This window comes from Aythya fuligula, chromosome 3 (genome assembly GCF_009819795.1).
Source record: "Aythya fuligula isolate bAytFul2 chromosome 3, bAytFul2.pri, whole genome shotgun sequence".
In the NCBI taxonomy this organism is placed as follows: domain Eukaryota; kingdom Metazoa; phylum Chordata; class Aves; order Anseriformes; family Anatidae; genus Aythya; species Aythya fuligula.
The window spans coordinates 92,254,057-92,269,703 of NC_045561.1; the positions used below are offsets into that span (position 1 = coordinate 92,254,057).

At 33.0% G+C, this 15,647-nt stretch overlaps 1 protein-coding gene and 1 long non-coding RNA gene across 2 annotated transcripts in view; both read left to right on the forward strand.

Moving 5' to 3' along the window:
• Nucleotides 1-9,510, forward strand: part of KHDRBS2 (KH RNA binding domain containing, signal transduction associated 2) — a 346,168-nt gene extending 336,658 nt beyond the window's left edge. The window contains exon 9 of the mRNA XM_032184045.1: nucleotides 8,596-9,510. Coding sequence (XP_032039936.1) covers nucleotides 8,596-8,693 — 98 coding nt within the window. The 3' untranslated portion in view covers nucleotides 8,694-9,510. The remainder of the gene's footprint in view (nucleotides 1-8,595) is intronic.
• A 559-nt stretch (nucleotides 9,511-10,069) lies between these two features.
• The window catches only part of LOC116487283, a 31,462-nt gene continuing 25,884 nt past the window's right edge, over nucleotides 10,070-15,647 (forward strand). The window contains exons 1-2 of the long non-coding RNA XR_004253060.1: nucleotides 10,070-10,168; nucleotides 10,733-10,784. This is a non-coding gene — a long non-coding RNA (uncharacterized LOC116487283). The remainder of the gene's footprint in view (nucleotides 10,169-10,732; nucleotides 10,785-15,647) is intronic.

Genomic DNA, 15,647 nt, shown 5'->3' on the forward strand with positions numbered 1-15,647 from the left:
TGACCTCTCTGCACATCCCTTCAGCTGATTCACAGTCTCAGTAGTGATTTTCCCGATTACCTTTCTTGCTCTCAGACTACAGCTCTTACCTGCTCTTCATCTGAACTCTGCATCAGTTTCCACTACATTGACATGTTGCTTTGTTAAGAACAGATATGTCCAGGTGCTCTTTCCTTTCCATTTTGGCACAGTCTCTCAGAGAAGGACCAAGTTTCACTTTTCTCACCAGCAAGTTTCACACTTCACAACATACTTTGAGCCTTTTTTTTTTTTCTGACTGTGTGTCTGTCTTATTGTGGTTTTATGTTCTCAAGGATCTGCTCCCATAATTTATTCCATTTTTATATGCCATATGCAAGTTTAAAGACTTTGTGTGTTTTGTTGTTGTTCGTGTTTTGTTTTGTTTTTCTGGAGTGCAAATATTTAGTTAATTTCTCTGCAGATTAATAGAGATCAGAATGTCAAATTACCCTCTCCTCTCATCTCCTGACCAGTACTGTATGCCAGAGGAGATAATCTGTGACACCTCTGGAATGAACATCCTAGAACTGAAGGCTGGGGCTCGAATTACCTCTGGATGCATTCTGTTGCATAGTAACTTGTTCCTCTCAAAGCAGCAGCTATGAGCTTTCATACAAAAGAAGGTGTAAGAAAAATAAGCAAGGGATGTAGCCAGATAAATATATGAAATCATGGGTGAAAAAAGTCACAGTCTATATTCCACTGTACAGCTAATTATTTTGTAAGTCTTTTTGCCTACATCTTCTTAACACATGTAGTAATAATATTGACTAAATAACACATTCTTAATTGTACGTGCTTTTTTTTTTTTTTATATATATATATGTATATATATATAAGGAAAGCACAAAGGAAGATCTTATCTTGCAATATATAGTCATCTGAACAATACCAAAAACAGTCTTTCTAACCCATTTCTGGGATCAGTGGTTCTGCCAGTGAGTGGGAATTTGGAAGCTGTTATTCAGAGGAAACTGTAATTTCAAGGAGTTAGCAAGACTGCTGCTACCCTCAGTTGCCTTCTCTCTTCTATGTCAATGATGTAACCTCATGTTTCAGTTAGTACTAGAACCAAATACACTCCAAAAGTGAATGGGATACATGAATTCACCATTTGGCAGGACAATGCTCCTGTTACACAGACTCTTGGGGGGTCTTTGGGAATACAATCCCTTTCAAAAGCTCAAGAGCCACACTGTCCCTCTCATAAGGTTTGTGGCAGTATGTAAAAACTAGCATGACATCCACAGCTGTTAAGGATCTTTTAGAAGGGGAATCTTGCTTTCTATTTATTTCTAGAAGTATCAGAGTAATCAAAGTAGAGCAGTGGAGATATGTTGCAGAAATATTTGCAGCCATTTCTACAGTCTGCAATTTTTCCTGGTGTAATCCTGGTGTAATTTTAATGATTGTTAAAGAAATCCACTACTTTCATCTATCTTTTTTCACTGAAATCTCTAAAAATATGATATACCATCAGTTCATTTTCCTCTAAATAGTCCAAAACTAGTTTGAAATTATTTTCTATTGAAAAAAAAATAAGCAACAAAGACAATTTCATTTTTACAGATACCAAAAAAGTGTTATCCTTCCTCTTCTGTGCAGGTCAAAATGTGTCATCTCAACCTGGCCCACAAAACTGATCAAGTAGTAAAATGAAATACTCTTGCTGAATTTTCATTAGAAATAGTGAATGGTAATGAATGAATTGGTAATAGACATGCAGGGTAGTCAGCAAGCAATTTTGAAATGGTTCGGTAGTCCTAGAGGTTTCAGAACTACTCAACTGTTTAAAAAAATAATAATACATGGAAATCCTAAACTAATCTAAACATTAATATGAACAAACAAGTGCTGTAGAAACAAGGACATAGTCCCATATAATATATTAAAAATTAAAAATATATATATAAAAAAGGGGGGGGGGAGAAGAGAAGGGAAGAGAAGAGAAGAGAAGAGAAGAGAAGAGAAGAGAAGAGAAGAGAAGAGAAGAGAAGAGAAGAGAAGAGAAGAGAAGAGAAGAGAAGAGAAGAGAAGAGAAGAGAAGAGAAGAGAAGAGAAGAGAAGAGAAGAGAAGAGAAGAGAAGAGAAGAGAAGAGAAGAGAAGAGAAGAGAAGAGAAGAGAAACAAGATGAGAAATTTAAGTGGCAGTTTTAAATGGAAGGACAGATATTCAACTGATAAGCCAGTATGGCTACAACCTCTTTAAATGCTATCCTACAATAGATATAGACACAGTGTTTCAGCCTTCTGTGCTTGTCCTTTCATGTCACCTGCACGATCTGCTGCATATTCCACACAGAATGGACCAGAGGATTTTGATTTTGCCAATGACTTACACAAAAATGCACTACATGCTCCCTTCTTGACTCATTGGTATCTTAACTTCTGGCTGAATGACAGATACCCATGAAAGGCATTCAACTGAAGTCATTGGCTATGCCATTTACAATGAAACTGTAATCCTTGTACCAATGCTCTGCCATTATATGTGTGTTCAACAGACATAAGACTTCTAGCTGCAATGTTTTTTGCTGATACAAGGCTGAAATACTTTTCCTTCTTAAAAGGCACCTGAAAGAGGTAGAAAGAAATTCTACCAAGAAAGGAATTTTGTCATTCAGTCTGGATCTGCCACACACTAAGTGCTCGCATATGTTATATGTGAAAATGCAGTCAGCGTTTAATATGGCACGGAAGTGCCAGTCAGAAGAAACTGTGGCCTAAGATGTGAGCAGAGTCAGGAAAAAAACATAAATGAACCAAAGCCCACTGCTCATTTTCAATCATTATGAAACTCTGCCTGGGAACCACAATGGCAGAAGGGTCTTTCTGATTGCATGTGTAGAAAGATAACGAGCTACCCAGATATCTGTGTCTACTGAGGTACATGGTTATATAGTTTCAATCCTTTAAGACTATACCTTAAAGTAGAGCATTCCATTCCATTCTCAGGAAGCCCCATCTTTCAGGATACTGAAAGAGAGAAGGTTACCTTGTTATCCTCGAATTGAGATATGAAAGAGCAATTTTGCACATCAGGAACCTTTGATTACTAGCATTCAGATATGTTATTTTTCATTATAAGTCTTTGCAGGAAAAAAGAACAGGGAAAAAAAAAAAAAAAAAAAAAGTTGCCATAATAATAATCCAGTGTTAATTTCTGGTGTGGTTGTATCTTGTTATTCACTGGGTTTGTGGGGTTCAGAGACTTAATAGTGTTGTTCCATATCAACTTTCTTTCATATCAACATGATAAATATATAATCCTTTACTGCTACCTCAGTGGTAGCAAACAGTGTTTTCCCAATTGAAGATTCTAATCCCAAACCTTCTGTCCATGTTTTGGCTGTAAATTCACCTGTTAATGCAGTGGAGCCTATCACACAAGATCTTCAGAAACAATATCTGTCAACATTTTTATATCTTGATTATGTATTTACCAAATAGATGTAAAAGGATGGTGACCACCATCCTTCCTTGTTGGAATCCTTCCTTGGAAATCAAACAAATATGTCCACCATGTTGCTGGAATAAAGAACACAAAGGATTTGTAATACAAATTAGGGAAATTAAGGAAAATTAAGGAAAAACAGCTTCCTCCAATGGTTATATACAGCCATTTTTTAATATATAGAGCTAGCAGAAAGATTGCGTTCTCACATGCGGTTTCAGAAACACATTTATATGGTTTATATGAAGGTATTTTAATCAGGAAGTAAGGTAGGGGAGTTTAAGGGAACAATAAATTGTTTTGTCTTTGTGTTGTACAGTTAGTGAGTATTTTCACTACTTTAGTCATTTTCATTTATATAAATAAAGCTTCTCCATTTTTATCTAAACCTTACTTCTCCCCAGGGCCTCTCAGCAAATGCAATGACACTTCAGCAAAGGGTAATTGAAGCCGCAGCACATTTACAGCAAAATGCCATTTATAAAGGGTGTAATGAAACATACTGCAGAGGCAGGATTTTTAAATTCACGATATGGAAAGTGATTCCCTGTAGGAATGAGAGACCTGAGGATTTAAGACTATATCATATTGGCTGAAGCTTCTTCAGCCCTCTAGGCGAAAGCTTTCCACAGTAAACTTTTCATGTAACAGTTAAAAAATGAAAAATAAAAAATAAAAAATAAAAAAATGAAAAATAAAAAATAAAAAATAAAAAAATCATATTCAGTAACAGAATATTCTGAGAAGCTCAGAGAAACAGCAAGTAAATGGAATGCACCATAAGAAAAAATAAAATAAAATAAAATAAAATAAAATAAAATAAAATAAAATAAAATAAAATAAAATAAAATAAAATAAAATAAAATAAAATAAAATTATAAAATAAATTGCAACAGATGCCCTTTTCTTCCCTATCAAGAGCAGCTACTCCCAAATCTTCTCCAAACGTGTCCACTCCCTGTACATTCTATCCTGAGCTTCACTTAGCTCTGCAGCTATTATGTCCCCTCTCCACCATGCATGTTTCCCTCTCAGACTCCAGACAATGAGATAATTAAATGTAGTTTCAGAGAGGGCATCTTGCATAGAATAAGTTGTTTCCAGAAACGTAACAGTCTTTTTATGTTTCATACTCTCATTTTTCTGTTTTCATAGGGCATTATCTTATACATTTTATTTTATTAGTTTTATAAAATCTATCTTTGATACCTGTTTTAACCATTCATTCTAGGGTAAGCTAATTATTTTCTTACTGGCCACTGAAGTCAGCAGTGACTGATTAGGAAAAACAAGATAACAGCAACAGAAATGTGCCCATTAAAAAACAACAGGCTCATTAATTAAAATGGTTCGGTTCAGACAAACTTTTTTTCTGTTACTTCTGCTCAGTCCTGGAGTCTTTGGCATATAGGTTTTTTTTTTTTTTTTTTTTTTTTTTCAGATCTCTAGCAATATTACATACTCCAATTATGTAAGAAAATAGATATTCTGGTTTTCCAAGGGGGATACTGTTGTTTTTCCTACTAAATGAAAATGAATAAATTATGAATTTCATGTATTATTCATGGAAAATATTTAAAGTGTTAAAATTCATTAAATGATATAATAAAATTTAAAAAATAGGTAGCGGCAACTTTTAAACTTCCAAGGTAAATAGCAAGGAGGAATTAATTCTTCGTTAACATCAGCAATATTTTTATTCCTCTTTAAAACAAAGTTTGGAAAATAAGGAGGTCATTAGATTTGTCTACACTGGAAGAATACATTACTAATGATTTACCATCTTAAACCAAAATTGGAAATAAATCTGTATCACAAAATGTTATATTCTCTTTGACAAGTGAGATATGACTGAAGGGACAAATTTACCCCTTGCCTTTGTAAAATATAAGTGATTTCAGTGACAGAGTATCAGAGTATGAAGACAGTGGGCCAATTTAGTAGGCCAGTTATATACCAAAAGGAGCAGGAGCATCAAAAGATAAAAGGAAGGAAATAAATGTCCTCTCCAACCTTCATTTGAGCCCATTCATGGTTCAGTATGATGCAAACATGGTAATATTGCATGTGCCTGCACTGCCAGATGTGGTCTATGACCATGCTCATTGTTCACATCAGAAATTGTACTCTAACATATATAAAAGAAAATCCAAAAAAAATGAAGATGCTTACTTTTTTCTTTTTTTTTTTTTTTTCTGAGTTTGTAGTATGCAATGATAGTACTGTTGTGTATTTGGAATTTTATATTATTATTATCAATAGACATATTAATCGAGGTACAAAAGACCTCTATGTTTGTCACACTGGAGAATCCTGTCATTATATGCTCATCATAACTAGTCAACATGAATAAGCTACTTAATAACAGACTAGTGAAGAATGAACTTTGGTAAGTTATCTATACTAACATAGCAAACAATCAAAATTTTGTGTTTTTACTGAACCTTTGTTCTGTTCAAGAACATATATTTACAAAATATTTGCTTGAGAGAAAAATAATACCTATTGCTATAAAAGCTTGGTTTAATAAAATAAAATCTTTGACATTTCTTAATGGAGATGAAAAAAAATAGAATAAGTTCCTTATTATATTTAATCTGAGAACATCATTTCATTAATCAAGTAGCAGGCTAAATTTAAGGAAATGTAGTTAGCTTTATTTGAAATGTAAGACTAATATAATTTTGATGTTTAATATTATGATGTACTAACTAATGTATTTTATTTTGTATAGAAAGTTCTATTTTCTTGTTTAACTCATTCTTAGGTCATTCTATTAAATATATATATATATATATGAATATTTTGAGTGAATTAGAAACACTACAGTCAAAAATATAAGAATCATTGTTTCTGAGCTGACATCTGAAAGACCAGTGCCTCTTGGAGAGGCAAGGCGAAAGGCAAAGGGAGAGGAGAGGAGAGGAGAGGAGAGGAGAGGAGAGGAGAGGAGAGGAGAGGAGAGGAGAGGAGAGGAGAGGAGAGGAGAGGAGAGGAGAGGAGAGGAGAGGAGAGGAGAGGAGAGGAGAGGAGAGGAGAGGAGAGGAGAGGAGAAAGGAAAAATACAATTTAATTGGGTTGGATTTTTTCTACAGGTGCCTCAGGGATCAGATCAAACTTAAGAATATCCTGGCTTTGTTTAATAGCAAATAAATGAGAAAGTTGCAAGTAACATGTATTAAAGATATGTACTTCTTAGCTATAAGCAAGGAATGTTTTTGCAATGATTTACCAGATCTAATATGCCCCACATTGATTCACAGCTTATCTCCTGCTACCTGGAAGTTCAGCAACACTCACATTTATTTCATATAGATGAATTTTGTCAACACACTAAGAGTACTCATTTCAACACTTCTTGGGGTGACTGAGTGAGGTAACAGAAGTCTGAAACAAGACCTGAAACAGGAAAAAATATTCTGAAATGTTCTTTTGTTCCATTGTATGGATTATGACATAAAAGTTGTGTATTTCTTAAAAATGGATACAATTAGATTTTTAAATTTATAGGGCAAGGACCTTGAATGTTTCAAACCTTCATCAGTACCTCAGGACTGAGTAGTTCAGTTTATTATTCTGTTAACTACTTATAAATTAAATAAAATATCCCCACTTTTGAACTAGTGAAAAGAGTCTATTTTACTATATCTACCAATTGGTAGCAATAGGAAATATACTGTTTTATGGTCAAATTGAAAGTTCATGTCTCTTTTCCACTGGCTTCAAGACACCTTCCAATCTTCTTTTCAGTCTCTGCTTTTCATGCATCTTAAAAACTTCTTTTTGCACTAGCATCAGAAAGCTTGTCTTCTGCTTTCATATTTTACAAACGACTATCTTCTATGCAAATCTGTAATACAAACATACAGATTAGTAACAAAATGACGATATATTGACAATAATTAATATTTGCCAGACAGATTTCTAGATAGTTTCTATGTTTCATCACAAAAATGTACACAGGTTATCACATAACTTTGCAGGGATATGTAGAAGTTTTGAAGCTGCCTGGTGATCATGTTATATTCTTCAGATATATTCTACGACTACTGTAAGAGGGAAAATGTTACACTGTGTGACATAGGAGAGAAGATATACTGTTATTTCTGTGATGTCCATTTTGTGTGTACAATCAGTTGTCAGTGGAAGATGAAACCAGAAATTGTTCAATGATCCACTAGCTGATTAGGGAAAACAGTTGAAGTTGGGGTTCAACCATTAGACTACAGCTGTACATAGGTTCCTGTTTGCTTCATTGGAAGGCTCATATTCCAGAAACTGTGTCTGTGAAAAAATATTTATAGAAACTTTTACATATTGAAAAAGTTTTAAGGATTTTATTTTATTCTTTCTGGGCATATATATCATTATATATATATATTATATACATATATATATATATATATAATATATATATATATATATATAATTAGTGCCAATTAAGAAAAAGAAAAAGTATTCTAAAGATAATACAAGATAAAAACTATTTGGCAAAGCAAAAGCTTAATGGAGTAGATTCCTTCCTACATATTTTTCTTCCATTATTTTTGTTTCTTCTTTCTTTCTGTTTCAAATGGAAGTAAAAAATAAAATATATTTCAATTACCTTTTTATGATTCAAGTTTTCACCTTATTAACATATCAGCTGCATAAAATGTTATTCATATTGATGTTTTATATTAAATGCTGGAAGCTCAAAATACAAAATGAATTCTGAGCTGGCAGACTACTGCAGTGATTTTTCCAAAGCTGACTGTACTGCCTCCACACTAGATATCCATTCTCTGCTGAAAGTGAAAGAGTTTTTTCATCCTGACGTAGACGAGATGTCTATGTTGAGAAGCAGAAGGTTAGTTTGTAGGGATTGTTTTGTTTGTTTTATTGATCGTTTTTGTTGCTGGTGGTGGTGGTAGTATTTTTTTGTTGTTGTTTTGTTTTGATTTTGTTTGTTTTCTTTTTGTGGAAAGATAAAGAAGTAAATGACAACACCTTCTCTGTTTTATTTTTGTAAAGCTTTTAGCCAAAACTCTCAAGAATTTTGACAACCATTAGTGGTGACATCACTTTGTTCTTTCCAGTTTAGATATTCACAAAACATATCTTTTCTCTTCTGTTTTTAGCACAAGAAGAATGGGCCACCACCCGTTCCAGCCTAAAGGCACCACCTCCAAGGTCAGCCCGAGGGGGTTACAGGGAACACCCCTATGGTAGATATTGAAGGTCCTCCTCATCTGTGACCTCATCTCAAAGACAATTAATGTGGTCTCCACATAAACAGCACCAAGACAAGTAATAGTCCATTTCTTTTCTATCCTAGGGATTACTCTCATTATTATCCTATGTACTACTTGTATTTCTTATAACATTGGAGTGACATTGGCATTAGTATTATTTTATAACACGGACTTTAAAAACAAACAAACAAACAAAAAAACAGAAACAAACAAAAAAATCTTTGGCAAGCATTGTCTAGAAACCATTCAAAGATGATGTTCTGTTGGTTGTATTCATTGCTGTGTGTAACTTAAAAAGCATGACACTGTTACAGATCTTAAGTCTCTCTACATACTAGCTAAGGCTGAGTTTTTGTTTAGGGTTGCTGAAAGACTGTAATATGATTTTTTTTTCCTTTTTTCATTTGAACAAGACAATAATCAAGTTGTAGATAAGATGTTTTAACCTGTCTTTTTTAATATATGTTAGTTTAGATTAAGATGTTCGATATTAAGTTTGTAAATTTAATTTTAAATGCTGTTTTAATGGGGTTGAAAACAAGCAGCTACTGTATGTATGTAGCTAACTGAATTTGTTCAGTGTTTTAACCTGTATTTGTTAAAAAAAAAAATCACATAAAGTTCCATGTGTAAGCTTCTCTAAATAGGAAACCATAATTTTGTCAAATATGTTTGCCATAATTTGTCAATAAAGCTGAAACCTTTTGTAACAAACTAAATTTGGAATTACTTGTTTTCTAGCTTAAAATGCCTGCTTTATTTCTTTTTCAAGAGATGCCTAAAAATGTTTTTTATATAAAAATTACAAAAATGAACCCAAGCCTGTTTTAAGCTTTTTGTGTAAGACTTTAAAAGTTGTATTAATAACTTCTGGTTGTTAAATAATTTAAAAGTTAACAAACTAAACTGTTACATGAATCATGGTTAGTATCCACTAATGTATAACATGTTAATGGAAAAAAATGCTTTAGAACAATAAATGGATTTTAAACTATCCTCTAAGCTTGATCTTGCTAAACACAAACTCTGATTGACTTGTTTGTATTAGCATGTCTCTCGTGAGAATGTAATGGAGTTTAAAGAGGTAAGATTACCACTTACCACTGTTAGATTGTCTAAATGCTAGTTCTTCAACCTTTGAGTTTCCCCGCACATTAAATATCCCATTCAACATGTAAGCATTGCATAGATTCACTTATTTGTTTTCACTCGGAAGAGTGCGTTGACTGCATTTTTGTAGTATATATCAATTTGTCTTGATAAACAAATCATCAGTGTCACTGCCCAGTTGTTGGTACTCAACCTCAAAAACTTTATTTGTAATTTTCAGTGCTAAATATCACCGCCCTTGAAGGCAGTTTAGAGGGCTGATATTTCTTTTGAGACTATCAGACTTGATGGCTGATGATTATTAAGGAAATATGTCGCAGGACTCAAAGGATGACTAAACGTTAAACAGGTAACACTAATAGTAACTCTGTAATTTTGAGTATGCAACAGTAATGTTAAATATTCTCAGTTATTAAGTTACTGATAGTTAAAAAAGTAAACCTACCAAAAGATAACAAATAGGTATATAGGTTATTAAAAAAACTAATTAACATTAACTAGTGACAACAAAATGATTCTACAATATATAACCCTCAAGGTAATAAACAGAACTAAAATTAACAATAATAGTAATGCAACTCTTGCTAACAACAAATATATAACCTAAATTTTGATGAAAACAAACCAAACAACCAAACAAGCAAACAGATGACTTGATGGTAGGGATTCCAAAACTGTTAATCCTTTAAATACAGTCTTTTTGTTTACAGTGGCTTTTTGTCAATGTGATTGGTTTACTTTTTTGATGAGAACAAAGTAGTTTGTGGATAAAGTCTCTAGCAGCTGGAGTTGCATGCTAATTCTTTTTGCATAGTTAATAAGCATATGTTGTCATTTTAACCTGATATGTTAAAAGTGAATGTAGTGGGCTAGATGATTGTTACACTGAGTTTATTCTGTCTCACTATTTCAGGGCCTCACAGGCACTGGACAGCTAAAGAGCAGATCTGCTGAGAAGTGGTCAGGTAAGCTCTGCCATGTCTCAGTGCTTTTTCCTATTTCATATTTCTTCATGCATTTCTGTTTACTAACACATGGGAGCATGTTCATGCAGACTTTTAAAGTAAATAATTACTTCCAGCAATGTTTTCTTTCTTAACTGTGTGGAGATTGGGGTATAATGCCAATCAAAGCATTTGCTTCTCTAAGGTATGATACATTTCAGTTAAATGAAAGAAGTCAAGTATTTTAATGGTAAATATTATCATATGATACTTTATAAGTGCTCCTGATAAAAACAAGAGCTAATGTTTATTAAAAGAATGTTTACATTTTGGAAACAAATTAGTCACATGGTTTAGAAAGACAGTTGCTTATCTGTTGCTAGACAAAGGGGGGGGGGTTCTTTGTTTTGTTTGCTTGTTTGTTTGTTTTTAATAACTTTGTTACATAAACTTCAAATTATATGTGAGATTATTGATTGATGATAAATGTTGCTGTTTGAAACATCATAAAAAGTCATCTCAAACAGAACTTAATCCATTCACCCAGAAGTGTCCACCTAATCACAACACAAAATGCACAAAATTTCTTGCTCTCTCATGGTTAGATAAGAGTTAATAAACAAAACTGAAGATGTGCACCAAATACACAATCCCAGACACATTTGTTACTCTGGCATCTTTTCCCCATGATTGGGGTCTGGTTGGTTTGTAGTTTTCAGTTACCAGTGTATCCCATGGTTACTTACAAGCACAGATTGTGTTGTACAGCAAGATACAGTGAGCTTAATTTTCCTCTCCAAAGGGCTGCCTTAAAACTGGTTCATTTATATGGTACATCAGCTCTACAGGCCAAGGTCATATGACACAGCAATAGGATTTGTCTGCAAGTTACAGTCACATCAGTTTGAGTGTCCCACTGCAGTAAAACCCTTTCACCTACCCATCTTGCATATAGTTATGCAAATATGCTTTAGTCAGTCTATGTTACATCTATGCAGATAAGAAAAAAACACACTCTTCTGATATAAATACAGTTGCATCATAGGTATAGCTATGATTATAAATTATTATACACCATAGCTTTTACTATATAAGTATTTCAGGAAAAACTCATATGCCTTACTGAATTAAGTAACTACACAAAACTCTGAGCTACCATTCCTGATGTGAGATCCAGGGCTAAGTGTATAAAATGAATTTCACACTTGTACACTGATTTTTTGTTTGAGGGTAACTAGTGTAAACTCCTTGAGACCAAACTTCAATACATTCTGCAGAGCATTGTCCTGTACTATTATTGTCTCAAGTCTTCTTTTACAGTTATTATTTGTGTAAATTTAAAAAAATAAAAAAATAATAATATATATATATATATCGTTAAAATAATGCATTGTAAAATATTCTTGTATAGGGACTATTTAGAAATTAAAAAAAAAAAAAAAAGGATAATAAGTTAATGTAAACAGTTCTTTATGCAAACCTTTGTTTTATTGATTTTCAGAAAATTAGTATGAAAATTACCCATAACTACATGTGCTGTTCTGTGCTAACTACAAAGCATATTTCACATCAATTTTGGGAGAAGCTTTACAGCTAATAAACTATGTCTTCTTAATAAAAACTAAATAAATAAATATCCATCTTCTTAATTTGTGAGAGAGTAACAAGGAACTATGATTATTTTAATTAACAGTCAGCTTTAGGTCTTACATGAAAAGGTGTGATGTATTCCTCACATTCACCAAGACAGACATAATTATGAGGTCCTGAAAACATACAGACATCAGAAAACATAGAAATGAACTTGTGCCATGGTTAATTCCAATACACTAATCACCCACTAACCATGTTTTCTTTGGATGAATTCACATACTAAGTGAATTCACATACTAAGTATATGAATTCATATGTCATACTGGCTCAGCTTCCCTTGTTAGAGATTTGGTCTAAGAAGGGAAGACATTTTCAAGGCTCAGAGTCAGAAGGCAATTTTCAAAACTATCTAGAAGCAGAGTCAAAAAAAAGCATCAAGTGGCTAAGTGCACAGTCACCTGCTGGGGCGGACCCCATGGATATGCACCACCAGGGACAGGCTCCTAGTAAAGTAACAGGTGAAGAAAAATTGCACTCCTGGACTGCTTTGTCTAACAGACTTGTTACATGTATTCAGGAGCCATTCTAACTGAAAAAAAAAAATAATTAGATATTGCTATATTAACAAAATTTATCAGAAAATGAAGTTGCACCATGGGTCTGTTTCTTTCCCATACAACTTATCTTACACTGTTTGAACAGGATCATGTGAATGACAGAACTTTAGGAAGTATAGTATTCATGATATCACCTCAGAGAATATTAAGAATATTCTTCTGGCTCACTGATATCCTCAACATCCATTCAGAATAATGATACTATAGCCCTAAAGCTGAGAGATATTCCTCGCTGCACAGGCTCCATTCAGTCTATAACTCTGCAATAGCATCTCTATTATACTTGAATGTGTACTGACTTCCAAAACTGGGTTGTGTTGTTAATGACAGTGCATGAGTGCATGTAAAACAAATCACTGTGGTAGCTCTGAAGGAATGGGTGTGAAGACCTGGTCACTAGGCCCTATGAGCTGTGTCTCCTTATAACCAGGGACAGCCAGGACTGAGATGAGTATCTGGAATTTAGTAATATAACCAAGTTACCATCAGAATCAGGATACTTAACATATATTGGTGTACCAGTTAAAAGACATTTTATCATGAGAACATAGTTTATGGTAATACTCATGAAATATCATCCAGGCTTATTATCTGAGGGTTAAAATTATGAATAAGTGATGTCTTTTCTTTAAACAAATGTCAATTTGATCTACATCAATGATGTATTTTCTTTATATTTAACTGTAGGTTGAATAGGAGGTGTTTCGTACACCTACTTTCTAAGAATTTGTTTAAGTTTTGCAAGAGTTAAATGATACAGTCACATGTTAAAAATGACGGCAGAGAGGTATAAAATAAACTAAATGTTAGAGGGAAAAAATATTTGTTGATATTTGAAGGAAGAATATGAGCCAGTGAGGAAGGGAAGTCTTAGAAAGCTTCCATAATGTATTGTATTAACTAGCATAAGGACTAAATAGGGATACCACTGTTGGAAATCAGTGCTCTCTATACAACCTACTTAATGCTTTTTTTTTTTTCCTGGAAATGTAACCTGAATTCATTTATACTGCTGTTGAATTTCATTTCATGACTTGGGAATGGAAGAAGATGAAATTTGGGGGGAAAATATTCATACAGGCATTATCATAGAATAGATTATAAATTCATCTTGTATGATAAAGTACTCCCTCATTGCTCTGTCAGTACATATGTATTTTTAAGGCTCAGAAAGTCTGAGTTCACTTGTAGATGCATTTTTTTAAGGAAGGAATCAAAGCACTGAATTTTACTACAAGATTGGAATTATTTAAAAAAAAATGTAGTTTACAAAAATTTCAAAGGCTGGCTGTAGTTAAAAATGTGTCTAAAGGATGAAGACTCTTTTAGTATCTATTTCAAGTAATCTTCTGTTGTCAATATATTGACAAAAGGAACCTATTAGTGAGTAAATACACAGAAAATAAATAAAATAAAATAAATAAAATAAAATAAAATAAAATAAAATAAAATAAAATAAAATAAAATAAAATAAAATAAAATAAAATAAAAACAATTGGATGCTAGATAGAAAAATAAGTCTAGTGCATTCTGAAGTTTTCTGCCCTACTAAAAATACAGATATATTCTGTGACCTCCATCAGTTATTAGAATCTAGGAGTTATAAAAATGGTGTCTTACCTTATCTCTTTTACCACATTGGTCTATGGAGTTAGAAAAGATACACAGGTAACTTTCTCAGACTGATTAGAGCCTCAAAGACAATCAACATCTGCCACTTTGTTGTTAGCTAATTATATTTTTGCCGTCCTTTTTATTGCTCATTGAGACCTGACTCAATGTCCTTTGAAACCAAAAACGGATTTTCAGTCCTTTCATAGTCTCTGGTTGACTGAGTCATTTATTCTACAACTCAGTAGAACATTTTAAAATTACTGAAGTATGTGTCCAAGTTGTACAAATCTGGAACGAATTTTTCATTCTCAATCAGAAACAATCTCTGTGAACTTTAACATAAGAAATGCAGATTTCTAAACTTCTACTAAAAATGTATCACTCTGAAAATTTTTTGTGTTGTTTTGTTTTGTTTATAAAAAAAATTAATAAAAGGCTGTGTTTAGTACTTATTGAAAGACATAAATGCTTCCTTTCCTAAAATATTTGATTTATCTTTGAAATCTAAGATTTTTAGCAGAGAATAGCAAAATTTCTTGAGACATTTTCAGGCTTTCATACTTCAGATCTGTACATCAGAAGAAAGTTTTATAGGAGAAAGATCACATCTGTGCTGTAGTGGTAAAGGACACACATTCAGACATGAAAAGGAAAAAAATGAAAGAGGCAGGGTAGTTGATTCTGTAAATCCTGTGTATTCCCAAAGAAGTTGTCGAGATACTGTATAGGCAGAATTGAAAGTTTCTGATCTATTTTAGCAACATTTGTTTGGATGTACAGTAGGATGATGGAAATGCTTCAGTGCCCTGATGAGAGCAGTACCTTATTGATTTAATTGAGGTACAGTTACTTCTTATTGTTACTATGAGATGTTATTATAAAAGATGAGAATACTTGCTTATATCATGTCTAGCACTGTTCTTGCCACACTGGATGCATTCTTTAATGATGGATCTGTTAAGCTCACACAAAAAAACAGTGAATGCCTTTGCTATATGCCCTTGCATTACAAGATCTACACACTGTGTTACAAATAATAAATCAAAGTTTTTGAGAACCA